Here is a 19236-nt window from a genome sequence, read left to right on the forward strand (position 1 = left end):
TGCGTGTGAGTGCGTGTGTGCATAACGTATTGAGCGCGATTCCAAACCCTCCCAGCAGAGGCCCTCGGGGATGAGCCCAGCGGCGGACTCTACAGGGCATTTTCAGCACCAGCCGACGGACAGCACCAGTTCTGAAAGGAGTGGGAGGGCGGAGGAGGAGTCAGCGTTCCAGGGCTCAGGGCCGCGCTGTCACTCTCCCGGTGCGGGCAACAACAACAATTTCTAGCAGGCCGGAGCTCCAAAACAGGATGGAGTGAATTGGAGGAAAGAGCACAGAGTAGGGGCAGGGATCAGTCAGAGCTTGACCGACCGCCGCATTCCTCTTGGACTGCATTGCGGCGGAGCCAGCTTTGTGCCCTGACTAGTTGGGTCGGTCAGGACTTTAATCTTCCTATTGGCGTAGTCGTGGCAAGGAGCGTCAAGCGCCTCTTGGCGCAGACGCGGAACTAAGTTACAACTCCTTCTCACCTATTGGCTGGTAGCGCCGCAAATTAGCCAGCCTACTAGTCAATCCGAGAACATCTTGAGTAGCTCCGCCCCCTATCTGTCGGAAGTTGAATATGACAAAACCCGATTGGAAGAGAGCTCACCAGTAGCCAATTGAAAGTGTAAAGGGGGAGAACCAGCTCTTCCGACGAGCCAATGGTAGACAGCGAAGTGTGACGCCAAGGACATGGCGGCCGCGATCGGACAGCCCTGGGACGTGTCGGGCCGTCGGGTAACTTCGGTCAGGACCAGGCAAGAGAAGTAGCTGTTTCAGTAGTGTTCGTACCCACGACTCAGCGAAGTACCCACGACCCTTGGGTAGAGCGAACGTCACGGCCATGGCTTACCATTCGGCATATGGAGTCCACGGTGCGTGAGGAGTGGGGAGGGCGGGGCGCGGCCTGGCAGCGGGGAGCCAAATACGCTGAGAGACCCACTGGTTCTGTTGGAGAGGGTCTGCAGTGACCGCTGCCCAGGGCGGGGAGAGTGTCTCTCGGGTTCCTGCCCTGCCACACTGCAGCGTGTCCTGGACTTCGCCCTTACTAGCCAGTCCTGAGATCAGGCTGCGACAGCACTACTGGGATCCTCAAGTCTAATCCTGCTTGTACCGAATTTGCCTCCAGAACTTCCTTTCCCTCTTACAACTCGGGCAGCATTCCTGACCACTGTCCAGGGACTCCGAATAGCCAATATTGCCTTTTCTACCTGTGTTAAGTCAAGGAATGTCTTTGCGGTGATTGTGCCCAAGCAAACGTCTTTTCACTCGCTAGTACTCAGAGATCATTTCCCTTGAGAGACTTCCTAGAAACCCCAAATGGGTAGCCATGTTTAGGCACACCTTTCCCACTGCATGCAGTAAATGATCCCCCACCCTGACCCCCCGAAGGATAGGAGATCGACTTTAAAACTCATCCTGCCTTTTCCTCAATTGTTCGGTGCCTTAGGACCTATGCACAGCTTCCCAGCCTGGGGAAAGGGCAGTGGTCTGGGTTCTTGCTCTGTAATTCTGTAATCTACTTTGGTCCTCTCACACCTGCAGGTTCCAAGCATAGGACCCGGGCAGCTCCAGACCCTCCTCCACTCTTCGATGATACAAGTGGTGGTTATTCCAGCCAACTGGGCGGATACCCAGCCCCAGGAGCTGATGTAGCCTTCAGTGTCAACAACCTGCTTGGAGACCCAGTGGCCAATATGGCAATGGCCTATGGCACCTCCATAGCATCCCAAGGGAAGGACATAGTGCACAAAGAGGTGTGCCCTGGGCTCCCGGGAGGAGGGAGGCAGGGCTTCTGGCCAGGGTTGGGGTGTCACAGGATCCCATCTTACTCCCCAGGCATCCTTTAGGAAGGATCACGGTAGGGCTCATCCATAGCCTCTTCTCTTTACTTCCAGCTGCACCGTTTTGTGTCCGTGAACAAACTCAAGTATTTTTTTGCTGTGGACACAGCCTATGTCGCTAAGAAGCTAGGGCTATTGGTCTTCCCATACACACATCAGGTGAGCTTCCCACCAGGAGAGCTGGCCAGCCTCTCCCCACTCGCGGATAACCTGACTGATCATCAGATCTCAACCCTCTCTCTCTTTCTCTCTGCTCCTGTTTACCCGACCACCTCGCCACGGCCAGAACTGGAAAATGCAATACAGCCATGATGTGCCTCTGCCCCCGCGGAAAGATCTCAATGCCCCTGACCTCTATATCCCCAGTGAGTCTCTGATGTGGGGCTTGGCCACAAAGGGGACTTGTGCCTTGAGCATAGTTAGGAAGACGATTCTGTTAATGACCCAGCGTTCATTCCTGGAGCTTTCCACGTGGGACTGTTACTAGACACTAAGTTGACAGGATGACCAGTAGGAAACTTCCTGAATGACCTTGATTTTTTTTTTTTTTTTTTTTTGGTTTTTCGAGACAGGGTTTCTCTGTGTAGCCCTGGCTGTCCTGGAATCCTGGAACTCACTCTGTAGACCAGGCTGGCCTCGAACTCAGAAATCTGCCTGCCTCTGCCTCCCGAGTGCTGGGGTTAAAGGCGTGCGCCACCACGCCCGGCACTTTCCTGACTTTTAAAGTGGACCCTGTCTCTCTCCAGCCTGGAGCTCAGGGTTTCACTCGGCCCAGCAGTTCCCAGCTGTAGGGCTTCAGACTTTGGATCCTCACAGCTGCCTGCGTCCCCATGGCGCTTGTCAGGCTACCTACTTGCCTCTGCACTTCACTCTGTCCTGTTGGCTAAGAAGGTTCAGGCTCAGGGCACACACAAGGAAAGCAGATATACTAGGGCAGAGCTGTCTGGAGGAGCTGTCAGGAAGGGCAGCCGCTAAGGTTGTTCCATCCTCTGTTCCTCTCATGATCTGTTACAAAGCTGGTATTGCCATCCTTTGTCATATGCTGAAGTCAAGGCTATAAGGCCTTAACTGCCCCATCGCTTACAGGTAGCAGTCCTGTGCCTTCTGGTGGCTCCATCAACCTGGTGTCTGGGGAGTTGAAATTGCTGCTGAAGCCTGCCTGGCTCCCTACATCTTTGAGCTCCTGTGAAAACAGCTCATAGTTAACCAGGGGTTTCTGCATGGCCAGTGGTCAAACTCATAATTGTTGGTGGAGAGGGACCCTATTCCCAGAATCCTGGACCCTAGGACAGCCTATGTTGTCCATGAAGCTTTCTTTTTGGTTCTAGTCTTGCCAGAAATCAGGCTGGTACCTGTCTAGGATGAGCAGAGGTCTTGACCGTGGTGTTAATTCTGGAGATATTGCAGGGAGCTGATGAGTTTCCTAATGGGAGGGAAGGTGATGGCTATGGTCCTGGGAGGCCCAGTAGTAGTCAGCTGGAAGGGGCAGTCGAGAGGCGCACCGGGGACAGGACATTGGAGAGTGAAGTTGGGATATGCAGGGAGGGAAGGATGGGAGAGGCTGGAGCACTAGTGGACTTGAATGCCTAATGAGGGGCTCTGGGTGAGGAAGCCAGAGGAACTACTTCCTCTCTTCTCTTCTCTTGGCAGCCATGGCCTTCATCACATACGTGCTGCTGGCTGGAATGGCGCTAGGCATTCAGCAAAGGTTAGTATTCTCTTCTCCCTCCTGGCTTATGTCCCTTCCTCTGTAGGGAATCTGTGCCAGGTCCTAGCTCACCCACCTTGGGCCTACCCTGACCTACCTTCTCCCATGGCTGCAGGTTCTCCCCAGAGGTGTTGGGCCTGTGTGCAAGCACAGCACTGGTGTGGGTGTTCATGGAGGTGTTGGCTCTGCTTCTGGGCCTCTACCTGGCCACCGTACGCAGTGAACTGAGTACCTTCCACCTCTTGGCTTACAGCGGTTACAAATATGTGGGGTGAGTGCCTGCAGGCTGAGAGGAGCCTGAAGGGTCTCAGGCTACAGGTTTTGGGCCTATGTAGCAACAGCCTTCACTGTGATGCTAGAGACAGTTCTACTCCGTCTCAACCGCCAGCTCTACGCTGTGAGTTGGTGGCTGTTTCTGACAGTCTCCCCTTGGAGCCAGTGACTTTAAAGAGACTGGGGATTTGTTAGTTACCTTGGGGAGCCCAGAGAAGGGAAGGGGAGTTTAGGCCCTGGGACTGAGTCCTGAACCTTGCAGGTCTATTTGGAGTCTGGTTCTTTGTAGGGAACAGCCCAGTGTTGTGGGTCATGGTACTGGGTAGTTGTAGGCCCTGGTGGGTGGGGCTAGTCTCAGGCTCCAACCTCAGGAACCTCCAGTTCACTCCTGCACCCCCAGTTCATTCCCACTTCACTCCTGCACCCCCAGGATGATCCTTAGTGTGCTCACGGGGCTGCTCTTCGGCAGTGATGGCTACTACGTGGCCCTGGCCTGGACATCATCTGCGCTTATGTACTTCATTGTGAGTGTGGGGCGGCCCCTCCCCCTCTCCTCTGGGACACATTCCCCTTCCTAGCCCACTCAGCTCTCCTCTCTTCCAGGTACGATCTTTGCGGACTGCAGCTTCAGGCCCTGACAGCATGGGGGGCCCAGCCCCTCGGCAGCGTCTCCAGCTCTACCTGACCCTGGGAGCAGCTGCCTTCCAGCCCCTCATCATATACTGGCTGACCTTCCACCTGGTCCGGTGATCCCTGGTCCTTAGGTGGCACTCATTTTTCCATACATTGAAGATTTGGTTTCCTTAACTTGGCTTGACCCTGGTTCCTGGGACCTGAGGGGAAGCCATAGGTATCTGCTTTGCCCAGGGGACTAGGCTTCAGGCTTCTAAGAGAAGGGTAAGCGGATTCTGGGAGAGCATCCTCGAGGCATCTTTTATACTGCTTTGAAAAACAGCTGGAAGGGTCGCATCGGACACAGCTGGAAAGGGAAGATGGAAGGGTGGCTACAAGGAGACTTCCAAGGCTTCAGATTCATCCGAGAGGGTTCCAGAAAAGCCCAGAGCAAGTAGGGCAAGGCTCACAGTGCTGGGGTTTAGCTCTGGGTTGTCACCTCTAGAATATTCCACCTAACCCTATGTGTTCAAGCCTTCCAGAAGCAGAATTGGGGCTTGTGTGTTTTCAGTAGTTTATTCATATTTTGTCACAAATGTCAGGGGATGGGGTGCTGGACTCCTCCAGGCAACATAGAAAATAGGTCCAAGGGACAGGGTAGGTTGGATTTGGGATAAGTAGAGACTGGGTTGGAGAGAGAGCCTGGGGAGGGGGGAGGGCAGACTAGGGATGGGGCTGCCCCCATGTTGAGCCTGCTCATTCCTGGTGTAGGTGCCCCCCCACCTGCACGGGGAGCTTCAGGGTGAGGGCCAAGGTGGGCTGCCCAGTATTTCCAGGATCAAGGTCTGCCTGTTGGCAGGGCCCAAATTCCCCTGGAGCGGACAAAACCGGAAGTCCTACCCCTTCCAGGACAACTGCCATGCCTAGCTGCAGGCTAGCAGAGAAGCCCCCACCCGTTTAGAGCTTTGCCTGGCCCTAGTCAGAAGGGGAGAGCTCTGAAGGCGGGGGTCCCCGCAGCAGCAGTTTGGGGGGTGGAGAGGCTGGAGGCACCAGTGCCTCCTCCCTCCCCAGGGCTGAGGCCTCTGTGGCCAGAGGGGCAGGGCTGGGGGTGCACAGGCGTCCGGTCCGTTCTGGGCTTGCTCCCTGGCCGGCTTCCCCCTTAGAAGCTCACCAACGTATAAACCATACTGTGGGGGAGATGAGGCTGTGAACGTGTGTACCTGAGAAAGCCTGCCACCCTTCAGTCATGCCCTGAGTTGTCTATCATCCTCAAAGGCAAAAAGAGGGACCCGGGAACTAAGGGCCCAAAGCTGGGGATGCCCCTTGCCTGGATCCCAACTGCTGTGTGGCCACAGCCTCACCTGTACAGGTAATAGAAGAAGGACAGCAGGTAGAAGGCGAGTTTGCACCAGGACTCCTTCTGGCAGTAGTTGAGGATGTCAGCATTCATGATAGAGACCGCATCATACATGACCTCAGAGCCATCCGCAGGACGGTGGAAGTACCTGGTGCGAGGGAGGCCTGAGTGCCCCCCTCTGGCCAACCAGATCTGACCCCCATCCTGCCCTGCCCCCATCTTTATGTCCCCGAGGTAACTGCTTGCCCTCACCTCCAGAGGTGGTAGAAGAGGAGGGGGATGTTGAGGCCCAGGGTCACCCACTCTGCTGCACACAGAAACATCAGACAGAAGAGGCCGTGGATGGAATATTCCGGGACCACCAGCTGGGGGGGGGTGTGAGGGTGAGAAGTCAGTGGTCTGGTGCCAGGATGGACCCAATGGCACAGAGGGGTAATGATGTTGGGAAGTGCCAACCCACCATGATCTCAGAACTAAAAGGCCTTTCTGGCTAGCCATTCCCACCCTCCTGGGTGGCAAAGTGGACCAAATAGCCTCAAAAGAAAGGCAAGACTTGCTGTGGCCTACAGAGAGCGAGAGAGCAAGCAGCACTAGCCAGGCGCTTCCTCACACTGACCTTCCTCAGGAGGCAGCAGATGCGTTCGATGTTTTTCAAACGCTCGCGCTGTAGGGAAGGAAAGAGCCTAGATAAGGGAAGCCAAGGAGTAGAAACCAGAGCGCCTCCCACGGCCCCGGGCGTGGTCACCAGAGGGCGCCAGAACTCTCTGCGGTGTATTCTCAGGCAAGCAGCCCGCCGTCCCCATGGTGACTGTCGCCATGGAGGGGCCTTCACCCGCATCTCCATGGCAACGGCCCAGAGCCTGGAAAAGGCATCCCCACCAGGAGGAACCGGAGCCCTGAGTCCGCTCCAGGTGTTTGCGGGGGTGGGGACGGAGGAAAGGACAGGGTCACCTCTTCAGCCCTCCACATTGCACCCCCATCTTCCCGATCTCCATTCCCACCCTCCACTATGACAAAAAGACAAACGGACGGACACACCTCAGCACAGCACATGTATCACTTACTGCCCGCGCTGGGTTCCCCTGGTCGATGGGGTTCTTGAAGTCAGTCCGCAGCTCATCAAAGGCTATGATCTGGGGGTAGGGGCGTGTGCCTGTCAGGGTTGGGGCAGGCCCACCACCCTTAACACCCCAGGCACCAGATGGCTCAGAGGAAAAGAACACAGGCTTCTTGGAGGGATCTGGATGGTAACACCTCCCTTCCTTCCAGACACACACACACACACACACACACACACACACACGCCACGCATGCCTGTCCTTCCTTGGAATAGGGACATATAAGTGGAGACCCTGTTGAGTGGAGCTTATTTCTTAGTGGAGAAGAATGGTAGCTCCAGGCTCACACAGCAGTCGACAATGCCTAGTTTCTACTGCACTCCCCGTACATTTCAAGACATGGCCTCTCCTCTCATGCTAGTACAGGAACCATAGAGGTTTGGTACACAGTTCTTGTCCAAGGAGAGCCCCAGGGCCTAGGAAGAGAACTCCTGATCAGAGTTAGGGGTAGCGCAGCACTCCATATGGGTTGGTGGGGTTCAAGCTGACTAAGCATTTGGTGAACAAATGGGAGAAATGCAGTCCAAGCAGTGGTGAGAACAGATACAAAGGCACAGAAGGTTGAAAGAACATTCAGAAAGTAGCAGGTTCACGGGGTTGGGTGGTGTGCGAATAGGAAGAAAGGGAACGGAGCAAGGTGGGTGGTAGGGTCAACAGAGCTAGTTCCAGGATGGCCGGCCAGCCGGCCAACAAAGACTAGATTTTAACATAGGAGTAGGGGGAGTCCTAGTGGTTTGTAAAGCCAGGAAATGGGGACAACAGTTTAGGAATGCTGGGGATACAAGCTGGCTAACAGTCACAGCCAAGATAAACACGCAGCAGGCTTCATTAGCTTGAACCCTGTAACAACCTAATGACTTAGGTGCTAGTATTGCTTTCATTTTTGACTTACAGATGAGAAAACAGGTTAGGTATCTTGTCCAGGGCCACAAGGGCTACTAGGTAGTAAAGTTATAACCCAGTTAAAAGTACTACCCACTTTGTCATACAAGGGCAGATCAGTGAAGGGCAGGCTGGCCTGCTTTGTGTCCAGGGAGGGGTTCATTGCATGGTGGTCTTAAGTGAGAAGGATGGTAGTCATGGAAATGGCTACCCATTGCTCTCTAGTAGCCAGTTTCAAAGGGCCTGTGTGATAGGGGGAGTGACAGTAGAAGGCCCCAAGATACCTTCTATTATGGTGTGTCTGTGTCTGGGGGATGGTGGTGTATTCAGAAATTCCTGAGGGAGCAGATATTTGAGATGAAGCTGTGGACCTGGAAGGAACTGCAGGTAACCTGGGGGAGGCAGGCTGGCAGAGAAGCCTGACTGAGGGGGAAGGGGAGTCCCTTTCCTTCCCCTGTAGCTCCAGGATGAGGCAGCAGGCCCACCACCCCCAAACATCCTAGACCCCATACGGTTTAGAGGAAAAGAACATGGGCTTCCTGGAGGGAGCTGGGGCCATCTGGAGCCCCTCCCCCAATTCCTCATTGACTCTGGGCTGCTGCCTGCCTGAGAGATACAGCAACAGGGTCCAGCAGGGGCGGAAGGGTACCGTCTGTCTGCCCCCGAACTGGCACCACCAGTAGGCAGAGGGTGTCGAGCCTCCCACCCCCCCCAGGCTGCCTGGCGCTGACTCAGCATCGTCTCCCCCCACCCCCAACCCCGGAACAAACAATTCTCCACTGTGACAGCTGACACACGTCATTCACCAGGGTTGCCTAGTGACTAGTGGGTCCTGGGGTTTTACTTCTGAACAGCTTTGACCTGAGGACCACGCTCTCTCTCCTGGACTTTGCATGTGCAAGCCCTGGTTTTACTGATAAGCCTGATAAGAGGACCAAGCTAAATGGGTGAAAAGCTCAGTGCCTCACAGTGGAAGGGGTCCCAGAAAGGTCTGTCGAGAGAACAGAGATGCTGCTCCCAACCTCAGGAGACTTCATCTCGGCCTGGACACTTTGCAAGGTCCAGGTCTTATGCAGCCTGACTCCCCCGCAGCTGCTATGCAACTGTCCTAGGCAGGCTCTGAGCTCCTAAGAAGGGCCCCACCAGGGAAAGTGGAGTTGTGAGTGGGAAGGGGCTCCTTGAATTTCAGGAGCTAGTTAGCTATCCTGCCTGGGTCCCCCCATTTTTTCTAATTCTTAGGACCCAAGTTGTTCTTCCCCCACAGAACTGTCCAAGGCCCTGGGGCCTGGGACAGGAAGCGCATAATGGATTCGAAGTGATGGAGGAAGAGAGAAACGGAGCAGAGGACAAGAAACCCAACTGGGAGACCTAGATCAAGACTGGAGCAAAGTGAGGGGTTGGGCTGGAGATGGTGTGTGTCTGGAGATGCCTGTGGGGGCTCAGGATCTAGTACCTGTCAAAGAGGAAGGAGGGGAGGACAAAGGAAGAGACAGGGTGCTTTCTGGGAGGCAGCAAGTCCCAGAAAGACACAAGAAATGGAGAGCAAGAAAGGTAAAGCAAGAGGGGACGGAGGCACGCTGGATGCAGTCAGATAAGAGAACACTTAAAAGAGGATTAGACCAGGAGATGTGCATGCTAGTAGCTACAACAGAGAGACAGGCCTGTATGGGACCCGTTTGAGTGCATTGGAGGAGGGGCAGCTGGAAGGAGCCGGCAGAGACCTCAACAGTAAGCCAGAGGCTCACAGTTCTAGAGAGGAGAAAGAACCAGGTAGAGGAGGCCCTTGGGAAAGCCCAGGAGAGAACTAGGTACAAGAACCCTCTCCAATGGGAAACCATTTGAGATGAGACAAGAGACATTCTGAAGAGTGAGGTGTGAGGCTAGGCCAGGGTGAGGGCAGACCAGGAGTGAGGGACATGAAAGACAAAAGGCACGTATGTGAAGGAATCAGAAGGAAGCTGGAGAGTCAGAGTGAGACCAGGTGGGAGCTAGGTTTCTTGAGCTGCTTCGAACCTATCCCACTTGGGTCAGAGGGGTCCAGGAGGGGACAGGGTTAATGGGTTCTAAGATATGCGGGTCTTGTAAACAGATGCAGTTGCCATAGCAACCATCTCCATCATTCTGGTTGGAAAAACCCACAAAGGAGAGGGGTTCAGCGGGGGGGCTGGGGGGGCACACAGACAAACTGCCCGATGGACAGACGGGGGTGGATGGATGAGAATATAGAAGGATCAAGAATTCCGCCCCTGCCCAATGACTGGATGAAGCAAGGAGAGGGTCAGGACCTACTGACATACCCACAGACAGGCGGGGGCGGTGAAGGAAGGGGGGGGCTGCCCCGGGGGAAGGAAGCCAACGACAAGGGGGTGTTGGGGGGTGCGAACAGAAACCATGGGGGCTAGTGGAAAAGACCTTTCAAGTTTCCCCGGAGCACTGATACCATCAGCCCCAGCCCCCTCCTGCTCCATAAGCCCACTTGCCCCCCACCCCGCCCCCAGTCCAAGCCCAGTCTTACGTGCCAGATGACAAAGAAGATGAGGGAGGCGCACAGCACCAGGGTGAGCATGTAGCAGAATGCTGCGAAGGTGAACGCCATGGCCCCCGCGCCGGGCGGTGGCCCGGGGGGCGCCAGCGCGGGGTCTGGGCGCAAGGGGACGCCCCCCGGCCCACACTTAGGGCCGGACGGGCATGGCCCACCGGACTCTAGGGACACGGACAGCGCGTCCGGGACCAGGGCCACGAGGCCGTGGGGGACGCGGGGCGCGGGCCGTGGGGCTCGGGGGGCGCGTCCGCTGCCGGCTGCCCGGGCCCCGATCGCTCATCCTGCGATCCCTCGCCCGCGGCTCCCTCGCTCTCCAGCCCGCGAAGCCGGCGGGGCGGAGCCGGGGGCGGGGCCGCCGTGCAGCGGCCTCGGGCGGGGCTGAGACTCAGAGCGCCCCTCCGCCAGCCTCATCAGCCCAGCACAGCCACTCACCCCAATGAGCCCAGTGTTTGTGCACCTCCAGAACATGCAGACCTGGAAGCCCGTTCCTGGTACAACTTTCGGACAACTAAGCCCACTATAGCCACATTCTGTACTCCCGTCTCCACAGAGTGCTGGCTCAGGGGGATACAACTGAGGTCCTAATGTAAAGCAGCGCTTGTCAAAGCTCAGGATAGCTGGCATCTGGCTTCAAGCCACAAGAGGGGACTAAAGTCGGGGACTGGAGGAGGGGAAGACTAAATGCAGGGGGACCAACGCCTGCTCCTTGCTTCTAACTTCATGCCTTGAACGCCTGTCCCAGTGGATGTTGGTGGCTCACCTGACGGCCTCCTGCCAGCCTCCCTCTGACAGATTCATGCTGGGCCCTTGGGGACATCCCATAGCCGCACAGCAGGCTTTCCCAGCCCCAGTATGTGGGTCAAGGGCTTTTACCAGCAAGCTTAAGATACAGTCCAAGCCAGGACCCCCCATGCATCACACCAAACTCTGGACTCCAGTTCCACCCAGCAACTCAAAGCTGACTCTGACCATAGACCACACTCAGTCACCACCGCTTCCTTGCAAAAACCCTTGGCTTATCCAAGGGCCAGTGGAAATTTATTTTTTCATCCTTTTCCATCTTCCCCCAAGTGGCTTTTCCTTGCAAGATGCCTGATGTGACATCAGAGGGGAACCTGGGAGAAGAGGCTCCCTCCCAGAGGGGCAGCCCAGGGACTTAAATACACACTGGAGGGGGAGGACAGGTTGTAGGGTGAGACTGGCAAGAGACAGCACAAAGGACATGGCTTCTTAGGTAAAGACCAAAGGTTTTCTACAGGAAGCTGTGCCAGAGGGTGGGGGCCAGGATTCTGAGTTGGGAGGGGGAAGAGCCCCACAACCCCAAGCTGCACCCACATTCCCCAGAGAAGCAGGTCTGGCCCTGTCAGGCTCTGAGGAATGGAGGAAGAACAAGCCAGATGTGCTGCCTCGGAAAAGGGAGGTGGTGCTGGCAGAGTGAGGGTTAAGGCTGGTGCCCGGCCTTTGGCAAGGTGGGCCTTCCGCCTCCGCTTTCCTCAGGGACAAAGGGGCTCGGTGGGCAGGCAGCACATGGGCCTGGCTCAGGCAGGGCAGGGGGAGGCAGGAGCAGGCTCCCTCCCGGCTTGAGACACAGGCCCCGCAGCCATCCGCCCACCTACCCTAGATGTGCTCAAGACCTAACCGCAGCTGGACGGCTCAAGCTGTGTGGGAGCGATGGAGTGAGGCAGAGATGAGGAAAAGGTGGCTATGGGGCTCTCGCAGCCCTGGCACCTGTCCTGAGGTCCGATGCAGGACCCTGGATCTGAGGCCCTGGATCCCCTGGCTACTGCCTGCACCCAGGGGCAGCAGAGGCAGGGAGGCCCTTGCTATTGGGAAGAAAGGAAAGAGAAACCCAGTGCAGCATACATGGGGGTGAGTGACAGACAGCGGAGCCCTCATTCCAAAGAAAGGTGCGTGGTGGGCATCTTTTCAAGGTACCCAGAGGCAGCAGCGGAGCTGTCCCTGTGACCACCCCAGCCACAGGCTCTGCATGTCCTCCACGGGGGCCCTGACAGGACTGGGACTCAGAGCAGAAGGCAGATGGGCCAGAGGAAGATGGGGAGCCCAGGACACCCCAAAGCTACAGACTCAAATGCCCTAGGAGAGGGAGGCACTTCCTGCCCGCTCCAGGGGCATCATCTGGACAAGGTGCCCTCCCCCAAGTGCCCCTCCTAGCAGCAGCCACCGCTAGCAGGCTTCACAGGGGTGCTGTCGATCTTCAGGTTGGGCCGTTCACCCCCAGACGCTGCTCCTGGCCCCATCCGCTTTTTGATCTCTGCAGCCATTGTCATGAATGCCTGCTCAACATTGGTGGCATTCTTGGCACTTGTCTCGAGGAAGGGGACACCCAGAGAGTCTGCAAATTCCTGCGAAGGGAAGAAGAGAGAGAGGGGAGCAGGGAGAGAAGGGGTGAAGGCATGTGGGCCCCAGACCCCTGACAGCCAGGGCAGGCCTGCTCACCTTGGCCGTGGTGTTGTCCACGACCTTCTTGGTGGTGAGGTCACTCTTGTTGCCTACCAGGAGTTTATTGACATTCTCACTGGCGTAGCGATCTATCTCCTGCAGCCACTGTTTCACGTTGGCGTAGGACTCCTAGGCACAGTGTCCAAAGTTACTGCACACCCACACCCAGGTCAACCCAGGTCTAGAGAACAGGACTCCTTTGAAAGGCAGGCCCCGAGCACGGGGATTCTGACAAAGTCTCTCCCCCACCCCAAGCCCAGGTTTAGCTTTCCCCTGGTTCTCTCCCATGCGGAAACCTGAAAACCAGAAGCAGAGTGGAGTAGTGCCTGCCAGTGGCCATCACCTCAACAGCCGCCTGCACCTACAGTCATTGCTGCTTCCTGCAGTTCTTTCTCCCTAACCCTCTCCTGGGAAGCCAAGGACATCAGAAGAAAGGCAGGTGACACCAGGCATGACTGATGCAGGAAGATCACAGGTTTGAGACCAGCCTAGGGTCTCAATGAGACCCTCTCAATGAGACCTTCTCAAAATAAAAGGAAAAGGGGGGCTTGGAGAGATGGCCCAGTGGTTAAGAGCACTGGTTCAACTCCCAGTACCCACAAGGCAGCTTACAACTGTCTGTAGCTCCAATTCCAGGGGATCTGACACCCTCACAGACACACATGAAGGCAAAACCACCAATGCATATAAAATACAAATAAGTCATTAAAAATAATGAAAAGGAGGCAAGCATGGTGGTGCACGCCTTTACTCCCAGCACTCAGGAGGCAGAGGCTGGTGAAGCTCTCAGTTGCCAGCCTGGTCAGTTCTAAGACAGCCAGAGCTACACAGAAAATGCCTTTTCAACACTTCCCCAAGCCCCCGCCCCTCCCCAAATGTGGCAGGCATTTCACGACTGAGCTACATAATCTCCTGCCTTTAAATTTTGAAGCTTTGGAGCCCATGGGAGGTAAAGGTTCCTCCCATGGCGACCATGGCTGATGAAGGAGATAGGTTCACCTGCTTCTGATACTAACAACTCTAGCAGCTTGACATGGAACTTGTACAAAGGATGGAATTTCTATAAATGGGCTACGCGTGCACCGTGTGTGTGGCTCATGCTCTTGGATGCCAGAAGAGGGGTCCGTTCCTCTGGAACTGGAGTGATAGAGATCTGTGAGCTGCCACGTTAGTGCTGGGAACAGGAGCCTAGGTCCTCTGTAAGAGCAGTGAGCACAATTACTGCTGAGCCATCGCCCCAGCTCCTCTTTTCCTTCAAGTACACTGTGTTCTAATGTACACACCGGCATGTCCTAAGCTGGGCTCTATGCTGAAAGGAGGGGACATCAAACATACACCTGCTTTAGGGTACTGGGGACCGTAGAGAAACAGACCAGTACACACACATGACAAGATGGGATAAAAAGCCAGCGTCAAGCAGCCCCAGGACGATTACTGCCTAGGAAGCAACAGCCAACCCTAGCAGGCAAGCATGGACTCAACTAAAAGCTACCCGCTGAGGGCACAGCATCTGCTAGAATGAGAGGGTGTGGTGTCTTTGGGAAGTGGGAGAAGAGCAGACTGCAGGTTGGGAGGAATTGGTCAGGACAGAGCTCTGCCTAGATGAACTTAGCACAATCATGAGCTAGTGGGGGTTTTCTTAGACGAAGACTGTAAGGTCACACCTGTGTTCTAGAAAGTGCCTGGGCAGGACCAGAGCAGACCAATAAGATGCAGAGCAACTAAGAAGCGGATGGGCTAATCTAGAGTCCTAAACCAGGGAACAAAGCAGGAAAGAGCACAGACTTAATCTGGACTGTCACCTAAGCTTGGTCATTTATTACATGACCTCAGTTATCTAGTCACCTGACCTGGTCAGTTTCCTCTTTTGTACAGACAACACCTCCCAGCAGAACTGTTGTCTGCAGGAGAATGGAAGCAGGCCTGTCTCATAACAAGCGCTCAATTAGCAAGAGCTGCTATTATCCTCATCACTGCTATTATTATGAGGGACAGATGAAGTGAGGAGGGAAGGACGGAGGTGCCTGGAGACTAACTATGGAGACGGCAAGTTTTCTGTTCAGGAAAACAAGGATTATGTTACAAAATGATGATGCAGGAAGTGGGTTGGGAAGATGGTGAGTGGAGCGATGGAGTCTGAATCCTGCAGCTGGTGTGGAGCCCACAGAGGCAGCTGAAGGCAGGGAAGGGGCTCTATCTTTTCTGGGATACCAGAGGCAAGTTACTGATTCCTCTGGAAAACAATTTCTTCAAATAGAAGCATGCTGTACTAGTCAGTGCTTTTCAACTTGACACAAACCTAAACATTTGGAAAGAGGACAACTAAACTGAGGGATGGCCTCCATCAGACTGCCCTGTAAACTTATGGGGCATTTTCTTGATCGATGGTTGATGGGGGAGGGAGGGGTGTGCAGCTCACTGTGGGCAGTGTCACCCTTGGACAGGTGGCCTTCGGTAGTCTAAGAAAGGATGCTGAGCAACCTATGGGGAACAAGGCAGGAGGCGCCTTTCTCTGTGGCTCCTGTTTGGATTCATGCCTTGGCTTCTTTGATGACGGACTGAGCACGAGGGCGTTGACATTTCATTCACTGGCTAAGAAGAGCATCGGGATTGCTCCCATTACAGACACTGAGGGCCAGCACAGCGCAGCGGAGAGCTGGGAACCAGGGGACATAAGAATCCCAGAACACAAGACAAAACCCAAACCACAGAAGAGGCTAGAGTCAGTCAGGATGCTCAAAATATAGGTTAGTGGGCAGTAAAGGTGTGTCAATAAAAAAAGAACTAAAGGGGTTGGTGTACAGCTCCCTGGCTGAGTATATGCTAGTTGGGGTGGGGGTGTGGGGGAGACGACAGGGGAGCTACAAAAATGTTCAAGGAAAGAGAAGAAAACCAGTGCAAGAAATCAATTCGGGCAAGAAGGTGACTGGGCTTTTTGGTAGTAACTAAAGTCTTGGTGACCTTTGCGTGACACTTGGGTCACCCAGCTTAGAAGAGCTGGGAAGTGAAGACATGGGTATCACAGCCTCTGGGCTCCCCCAGCCCAGGACTGATCACACTTCCATATCCCTGGCGAGATGCAAGCAACAAGGCTTAATAGGAAAAGCAAAGCAGATGGGTCAGGGGACCAGGCTTTTTATAACTAGATGGAAGGCCCTAGCAAGTTACTGCACCAGCCTGTACCACGTCTCCGTCTTTAAGATGGGAACATGAGGGACTTCTCATGAGCATCAAAAGACAGTTATATAGCCAGGCAGTGGTGGCGCACACCTGTACTTGGGAGGCAGAGGCAGGCGGGTTTCTGAGTTTGAGGCCAGCCTGGTCTATACGGATTGAGTTCTGGGACAGCCAAGGCTACATAGAGAAACCCTGTCTCAAAGTAACCAAAAGAACAACAACAACAACAAACAACCAATTAGAAGCTAGGCACAGTGGTGGCTGCCCAGGACCTCAGGACCACTTAAGCTGAGGAATTTGGGACAGGCTGGTAACAGAGCGAAACTCACATTTAATGGGGTAAACAACCAAGGAAATCTAAAGGCTACAGTGTCTATAAGCTGTAAGACACACTCAGGACAATTGTTGGCTGCTGCCAGTGTGACACATGACTGAAGCCACCACAGCAGATACAGGATTTCAGAATCTCTGCTTACACCGGACTCCTTCACGTGTTGTCTAAAGCCTTCCAATTGCTCCTCGAATCTGGAGACAGGAAGCATGGAACCAAGAGCAACCAACCAGCTGATTAACTGTCACCAAACATGGTAGTCTAGAAAGTCTAGAATAAAGTGGCAGGAGCCATGAAGCCTGGTTCTATCAAGACTCCATGACAGGGTTTGGTAGGATCCATTTCCTTTTTATGGAGCGATTCAATATAGTGTCTCCCTTCTAGAAAGCTTAAGGAAAATGAAAACAGGAAAAGCAGCAAGAATCAAAACTCAAGGCTAAGGAGGCAAGGCTGCAAGCGGTACCTGGTCAGTGACGTCATACACCACAATGATGCCATGAGCCCCGCGATAGTAGCTGGAAGTGATGGTCCTGAACCGCTCCTGACCAGCTGTGTCCCACTACGAGTCAGGAGGAAAAGGGTAGGTCAGCCACGGGAGAACTCCCACCCCGAGGAAGCCACTTTTGCCTGAGGGCTGGAGAGGGGTCATACTCACAATCTGCAGTTTGATGGTTTTGCCGTCCAGCTCAATGGTTCGAATCTTGAAATCCACACCGATGGTGCTGATGTAGCTCTCTGTGTAAGTGTCATCCTGAAAGGTTGTGGCTGGTGAAACGGACTGAGCAGACAGGTCCCTGCCCTGCTGTGCTCCTCACTGTGCCAGGCGAGGTTCTAAGCTCCCCAACTTGCAAGGAAGGCCTGGGCCCTCGCTGTGGCGGCTCCAGCAGCCTCACTCTTGGTTCTTAGGACTTGCAACTACACTGAGTTCTGAGTTGCCCCTTCTTCCTCCCAGTGGCAGCCTGAACCCCAAGTGGATAATAGAGGGGTGCTTCTTACTCACAGCAAACCGCAGGAGCAGGCACGACTTGCCCACGCCGGAGTCACCAATCAAAAGCAGCTTAAACAGGTAGTCACTGGCGAGAGAAGATGGGAAGGTATGAAGGCAAGCAGGAAGTCCTCCCCTGTCCCTTCCTGCACTAAGCACAGCAGGACTGTAAGGCATACTTCTGCTTGGTCTACTACGGTGCTCACTAGAGCCTTCTACTGTTCTGAAAAAGGGACAAAAGTAAGTAAAAAAAATTGACCCTTATTAGCCCCCAATAAGCTAGCACAGTTTGCTAAGAGATATGTGGTATCATTTGGTAAAAACTAAGAAAATCACATTAGGCCATACAGTATGCCAGTCTAGGACCCAAAAGGGAAACCTGACCCATAAAGTCAAAATAAATATGAAGCTGGAATGGGAGGTGATGAGTGAGTGTGTGAGTGTGTGTATGTGTGTGTGTGTCTGTGTGTGGTGAGGGGAGGACGGTGCTTGCCTCTTGGCAGAGGCAGACAGAATTCTGAGTCCTAGGCCAACCTGGTCTACAGAGTGAGTTTCAGGACAGCCAGGGCTGCAGAGAAACCCTGTCTGAAAAATCCAAAACAAAAAACAAATGTGAAAGAGCCTGAGATGAAGTCACACTAACAGGAGGCAGTCAACAAGTGGCCATGGAAGCAGCCGTCAATACTAAACTGGAACTGACCCTGTGTGAAGCACTTGAAATCACCCTTTACTAAACCCTCACAACAGTGCACACAAGTGGGTGAGTGTTATTTCCAACCACTGAGGAAGCCAGAGGTCACAGAAGGGAGGTGACTTGCCCTAAGCAGTTGAAAACTGTGAGACTGGAAACCAGGCCTGTCAGATTCCAAGCTCTTTGACAGCCAGCCGGTAGCTTCCCCCTCCTAAGCCCACTTCTGAGTTCGAGCCTCCTCAAGGAAATCTGAGGCCTCGAGTTGGGGAAGAAAAAGGAAGTGGAGACAGGGAAGAAGATAACGTGGGTGCAAAACTGCATGCCGGCCATCTACTCCAAAGGGTTTGGGCTTGAGGAATAAAAATTCTACTCCAAGGGAGCAAGCAAACTCCACATTCACCTAAAGTTCTTTGGCAGTGTGACAGGAAGCCAGCTGACAGTGGCACTGAAGGCCCGAGCAAAGGTGAGAGGACAGAAAAGAACAGACCGCCGGGAGCACCATGACAGCACGACCCAAGCAGGGCAAATGGTAGCCTCGGAGGAAAGGATCTGCAGGGGATGTGAATCAAACAGGGACTTGGGGGTCCCCTCTTGTCTTGTTAGCTTCTAGGCCAGCCCTGGGACCGAGGCTCCAGAAGAAAGGCAAAGGCAGAGAGGTTCACAGCCCAACTCAAAGTACTCGACTGTGGAGATCAGAAACTCTAGCGATGGGCTCCAAACCGCCTGCCCTTGGTCAAGCTGTAGGTGGGAAAATTGAAGCTCAGGGAGACCAAATCTGCACGGTCACCTAACCAAAAAGGCCTGTGAGGGCTGGTGCTGCGGGCTCCAAGTGCTGCCCATTCAGGCTGCAGCCTCCGGGCCTCGGGCTGCAGAACTCGGGGTGTTGAGTCGGGGTCCTGGGGATCCCGGGGGGAGGGGCAGGACCCGGATGTAAGGGGGGGGTCAGCGGAAGAGGGACCCGGATGTGGGGGCGCCGCGCAGTTCTGACCAAGGCCAGACAACTTCGGCAAGCATATAGCCCCATAGACAGGATCGAGGCTGCGCCGCACGGCGCGGGCGGGGCTCACTCACTATTCGGGGTTCATGGCGGCAGCGGTGGCCCGCTCGGTCGCTCCCAGTCGGCTCTGCTCCGCCTCCCGTTCCAAGATGGTTGCCACTCCGCCCTAGAGGCCCCGCCCGCGCCGCGCAGGCGCAAATCCTTCCGACTCGGGTTGCGCCGCGCTGCCTTGCGGAACCTGTAGTTTCCATGGATATTCGACTTGCCACTGCTGCGCAG

At 54.8% G+C, this 19236-nt stretch overlaps 3 protein-coding genes across 4 annotated transcripts; 1 reads left to right on the forward strand and 2 right to left on the reverse strand.

Moving 5' to 3' along the window:
- Positions 1–644: 644 nt before the first annotated feature.
- On the forward strand, positions 645–4986 carry Yif1a (Yip1 interacting factor homolog A (S. cerevisiae)). Its single transcript, NM_026553.4, has 8 exons — positions 645–855; positions 1526–1737; positions 1879–1983; positions 2111–2189; positions 3475–3532; positions 3648–3803; positions 4236–4329; positions 4409–4986. Exons 1-8 carry the CDS (start codon positions 825–827, stop codon positions 4553–4555), a joined length of 882 nt encoding a protein of 293 aa, NP_080829.1. The 5' UTR covers positions 645–824; the 3' UTR covers positions 4556–4986.
- Cnih2 (cornichon family AMPA receptor auxiliary protein 2) lies at positions 4975–10628 on the reverse strand. Of its 2 annotated transcripts, none has more exons than NM_009920.4 (6): positions 10290–10628; positions 6839–6907; positions 6391–6438; positions 6027–6139; positions 5779–5922; positions 4975–5604 (listed from the first exon to the last, which is right to left on the reverse strand). In NM_009920.4, exons 1-6 carry the CDS (start codon positions 10368–10370, stop codon positions 5577–5579), a joined length of 483 nt encoding a protein of 160 aa, NP_034050.1. In that variant the 5' UTR covers positions 10371–10628; the 3' UTR covers positions 4975–5576. The 2 variants fall into 2 exon arrangements, with proteins under 2 accessions (NP_034050.1, NP_001289262.1); NM_001302333.1 differs by having other exon boundaries at positions 6813–6907.
- Positions 10629–11313: 685 nt separating this feature from the next.
- On the reverse strand, positions 11314–19103 carry Rab1b (RAB1B, member RAS oncogene family). The gene is made up of 6 exons (NM_029576.3): positions 19032–19103; positions 17285–17357; positions 16940–17035; positions 16748–16843; positions 12774–12905; positions 11314–12679 (listed from the first exon to the last, which is right to left on the reverse strand). Exons 1-6 carry the CDS (start codon positions 19043–19045, stop codon positions 12485–12487), a joined length of 606 nt encoding a protein of 201 aa, NP_083852.1. The 5' UTR covers positions 19046–19103; the 3' UTR covers positions 11314–12484.
- Between the last annotated feature and the right edge of the window lie 133 nt (positions 19104–19236).

The sequence above is a fragment of the Mus musculus genome, chromosome 19 (genome assembly GCF_000001635.26).
Source record: "Mus musculus strain C57BL/6J chromosome 19, GRCm38.p6 C57BL/6J".
Lineage (NCBI taxonomy): Eukaryota > Metazoa > Chordata > Mammalia > Rodentia > Muridae > Mus > Mus musculus.